Source organism: Zingiber officinale, chromosome 3B, assembly GCF_018446385.1.
Source record: "Zingiber officinale cultivar Zhangliang chromosome 3B, Zo_v1.1, whole genome shotgun sequence".
NCBI classification, from domain to species: Eukaryota; Viridiplantae; Streptophyta; class Magnoliopsida; order Zingiberales; family Zingiberaceae; genus Zingiber; species Zingiber officinale.
Genome location: NC_055991.1, coordinates 38,628,026 through 38,631,704, shown reverse-complemented (window position 1 = coordinate 38,631,704; position 3,679 = coordinate 38,628,026). Strand labels below are relative to the sequence as shown.

The 3,679-nt window shown below is 39.2% G+C and overlaps 1 protein-coding gene and 1 long non-coding RNA gene across 2 annotated transcripts; both read left to right on the top strand.

The window, feature by feature from the left end:
* The first annotated feature begins 554 nt into the window (after positions 1 to 554).
* On the top strand, positions 555 to 1,567 carry LOC121968220 (casein kinase 1-like protein 3). Its single transcript, XM_042518682.1, has 3 exons — positions 555 to 849; positions 938 to 978; positions 1,374 to 1,567. Exons 1-3 carry the CDS (start codon positions 774 to 776, stop codon positions 1,491 to 1,493), a joined length of 237 nt encoding a protein of 78 aa, XP_042374616.1. The 5' UTR covers positions 555 to 773; the 3' UTR covers positions 1,494 to 1,567.
* A 439-nt stretch (positions 1,568 to 2,006) lies between these two features.
* Positions 2,007 to 3,359, top strand: LOC121968219. The gene is made up of 5 exons (XR_006108006.1): positions 2,007 to 2,252; positions 2,341 to 2,770; positions 2,877 to 2,950; positions 3,082 to 3,153; positions 3,307 to 3,359. It is a non-coding gene; the product is annotated as an uncharacterized LOC121968219 (long non-coding RNA).
* The last annotated feature ends 320 nt before the right edge of the window (positions 3,360 to 3,679 follow it).

Below are 3,679 nucleotides of genomic sequence, written 5' to 3'. Positions count from 1 at the left end.
TATAACATGCAAATTTGATCTAACACTACAACAAAAACCCTCATAGACATCGGTGGAACAACAACAGTTTTAAGCAAAAACCGTTGTCCTTGAGTATTTTACACCGATTTTTCCAAAAATCGGTGTCTATGAGCGCAAATTTTCGCTCATAGACATCGATTTTTTAGGCCATGTCTATGAGCGCCTTTTTTTCGTTAATAGACACCGATTTTAACAGCGGTTCTTAAAATCTGATGTCTATGATAAAATAAAATAATTTAATTTTTCCACCCATACCTAGCCGAAATTTGCAACACTTCACTCTTCCCTCCAAACCTAAACCTATATCGCGCCGTCCACCCATACTTAGCCCTAAACCTATATCGTCGCTACGGCACCACCACTTTCCTCCGACCATCTCTCTCAGCCCCTCATCTCCCTCTTCTCCTTCTAGCGTACCTGCCTCTCCCGATCAGGATCAAAACCACCTGCTCCGGTCCTAAGCAAAACCGCAGTATAAATGATAGATGCAATTCCCCCCTTCGAAGAGCACACCGGCCTTCCCGTCTGTGACCCTCTGCACGATCCCACTGTACATGTGGAAAGGGTTCTTGGGGTTCTTCACAATCACGATCATCCCGGGCAGGAAAAGGGGAAGCTCGGGGAGCTTCGGCTTCGCCCGCGCCAGCAACACCGTGATGCCCATAGCTGGAGATCTGTCTCGTGAAATCTTCGATCCTGTTGCAGCCCAATTATTGGATGCTCTTCTAGGACGAACAAAGGACAAGTAGGCCATGGATCGGATCGTCGGCGGGAAGTACAAGCTAGGGCGTAAGATTGGGAGCGGATCCTTCGGAGAGATCTTTCTCGGTGGGCAAATCGAGATCTTTCTTCTGTGGTTTGTTCGTTTGTTTTCCTTTTTTATTATTCTCTTACGATCTGCTTATGGGTGTTGCAGCGACGCACGTTGACACGTTTGAGATCGTCGCGGTTAAGATCGTAAGTTCTCCGATCTATCATGATGTATTGTTTGTTTGGCTATCCGATTTTTGCTACCTGTTTGTATAGCACGATCGAGGATACTTTTGCCTTTTCTTCTTACTGAATTTGTTGAGCTTTCTCTTCGAAGATGTATTTCTACTTTTGCCCGAACCCTAAAGTGATGCGCTTTACCGGCATGACCTATTGAACTCTCGGAAAGTGGTATTTGTCATGGTCGACTAGCTGAATTTCTTTGGCGTTTAAAATAATTTGGAAGGTCGATCAACTTTGATGCATTCTCCTGATAATCAGGCTTTGAATAGACGTTAATGAATTTTATTTTGTATCGCGCTGTCTTGATTGAGCTAGTCGTGTTGGTTATCTGTTTTTACTATTTTTGTACATGATTGCAGGAGAACAGCAAGACCAAGCATCCACAGTTGCTTTACGAGGCCAAGCTGTATGGCATTCTTCAGGGAGGAAGTATGTCAACCAAGCCATATGGTTCGCATTTGGTCTTCGAAACAGTCTAAGTCCTACATTTCCCTTTTTTTATGATCATGCATGATGGTTGTGGATTGTTTTGTTTGGCTTCTTGGGTGGACTGTTTGATCGCAAGGAATTCAGTTAGTTTTCTAAGAATTTTTTTGCTGGTTGTGGATCGAGCAGTTGAGTTGAAGAAGCAGAGCTCGTGTTCCCTGGAGCTAATTAACAAGACAGATCAGTACCTTGCCTTTAAGATATTTCTTTTCTCTTTTTTATTGCATTATTACTTACATCTGTGTCATTTAACATCAAAATAGTGTTGTAAATACAGAAATTGATTTTCCTCATTATTATTCTTCTCTGAACTTGGGATAAAAGCTACTGAGGTTCCTACACAATTGGGAGACTTTGCAAAACCAAAGTAGCTAATTTATTTGGTTAAAATGATAGATAGATGAGTGATCTCAGTCTTGGCATGGCTAACATTTTTTTTTTTTATGTTCGAAACCTTTCATTTTGTTTTGTATGGTTCTCTCTAAGAGCATGGACCTAGATTCATCTAAAGGTGATCAAACCCATGCAAATAAGTCTACTATGCATGTTAGCAATTGTAGACAGAGCATGCAAATTGATGCATCTGATAGCCAGAACCCTTTTTTACTAACTGACCAAGTAGGTGACGAAGCAAATGGAAGCCTGGCTTCTACTATACTAGTCCAGGATGCATCGACAATCAGTTATTTTCATCAGCTACATACAGCCTCTGTACCTTTTACCCATCTCCACAATGATCAAGATGTGTATAGGTCATTCTTCAACTCATCCACATTCCAAGTCTTATTGTTTCTACCTTGCTACAAAATCAATGTACCTCATACAGCCTCTGTACCTCAGCATGCCTCTTCTAAATCAATGTCATCGTCTTCTTCTGGCTCTGATGATTGTGATGGAAGAGATGAGATTTCTAAGGAACTTAAAGGCACTGGATCCAGCAAGATAAAGACATTAGCAGCTCACAGATCTTCTGATTTAGATAAGGCTATGAATCAGAAGAAAGTGGATCGCTCTTCTTGTGGATCCAATACAGCATCAAGTAGTGAAGTAGAAACATACACCATGGAGAAGAAACATGAAAAAGTGAATGACGAGGGGAAAAAAGACTACGGCAATTTTTCAAAATGTGGGTTCAACAATTACAGGCTCAGAAGTAGCGGAAGTTTAAATGAATCCTTGAAGGTCTCTTCAGAGGTTGTAATATGATAATTTCTTGTTAACCCCCATTAATGCAGAAAATACCAACCAAAGTCTTGATGAGGCTTGGAAGGTGCTAATTTTGTCAGCGCAAATGATTTATATTCAATTTGCTTGAAATGTTAACCTAACTTCTATTTCATTGGTGTTGTGAATCTTTGGAAACTTTGAACCATTAGGAGCTTCAAGAGTACTTGATTCAAACTGAAGACAGTGGGCTACTAAGAAAAAGAATTGCTAATTTTGTAATCAGGTAACTAATCAAGCTACCTTTCATTGCTTGGGTTGGTAACTTGTGTTTACTGTCATATGTTGATGAATGGCCTAAAAACCACTTCTATTTCTACCTTGAGATATGCTGATAGTTTGTTGGGTTTTGATTAGGTTGTTGAAGTACCAAATGTCAGCTGGGATGATATTGGTGGGCTGGAAAATGTCAAGAGGAAACTGCAAGAGGTAGATTGTTGGATATATTTGAGGTTTTATGTCCACTAAGTGTGATTTTTTCTTTCTGATGGTGATATTCTAGGACTTCTACAGCATGTATATTTCTTCTATTTTTGTTCTTTTCTGTAGTTAAGTAGACCAAATGATACTTTTGTTTGACAGATTAGAACAGTGGATGTTTTAACTCAGAAAATTAGATATTTGAAGATGAAAAGTGGTGAGATTAGGGAAATGAAAGGCGCAAGAAGAATGGAGCAGTATAGCAAGTTGAACAGATTCTGATTCTCATAATTTAATGTAGCCTCAGCTTGATTTTTGACTCACGATGTTCTACCTTGATGTGTACAATATCTATTAGCTTTTGACGTAAAAAGAATGTTTGTGTATTTTATGGATACTGTTGTAAGAAGAATATTTATGTAATTTGTGAATATTTGTGTATTTTATGGATACTGTTGGAAGAAGAATATTTGTGTAATTTGTGAATATTTGTGTATTTTCTTGGATACTGTCGATTTTTCACTGTTTCGGAAAT

Bases quoted from the DNA above. Each gene is read 5' to 3' on its own strand.
- LOC121968220 (XM_042518682.1), top strand. From the start codon at position 774: ATGGATCGGATCGTCGGCGGGAAGTACAAGCTAGGGCGTAAGATTGGG. The intron at 850-937 runs GTGGGCAAATCG...TGGGTGTTGCAG, and splicing joins CTTCGGAGAGATCTTTCTCG to CGACGCACGTTGACACGTTT. The intron at 979-1,373 runs GTAAGTTCTCCG...ACATGATTGCAG, and splicing joins AGATCGTCGCGGTTAAGATC to GAGAACAGCAAGACCAAGCA.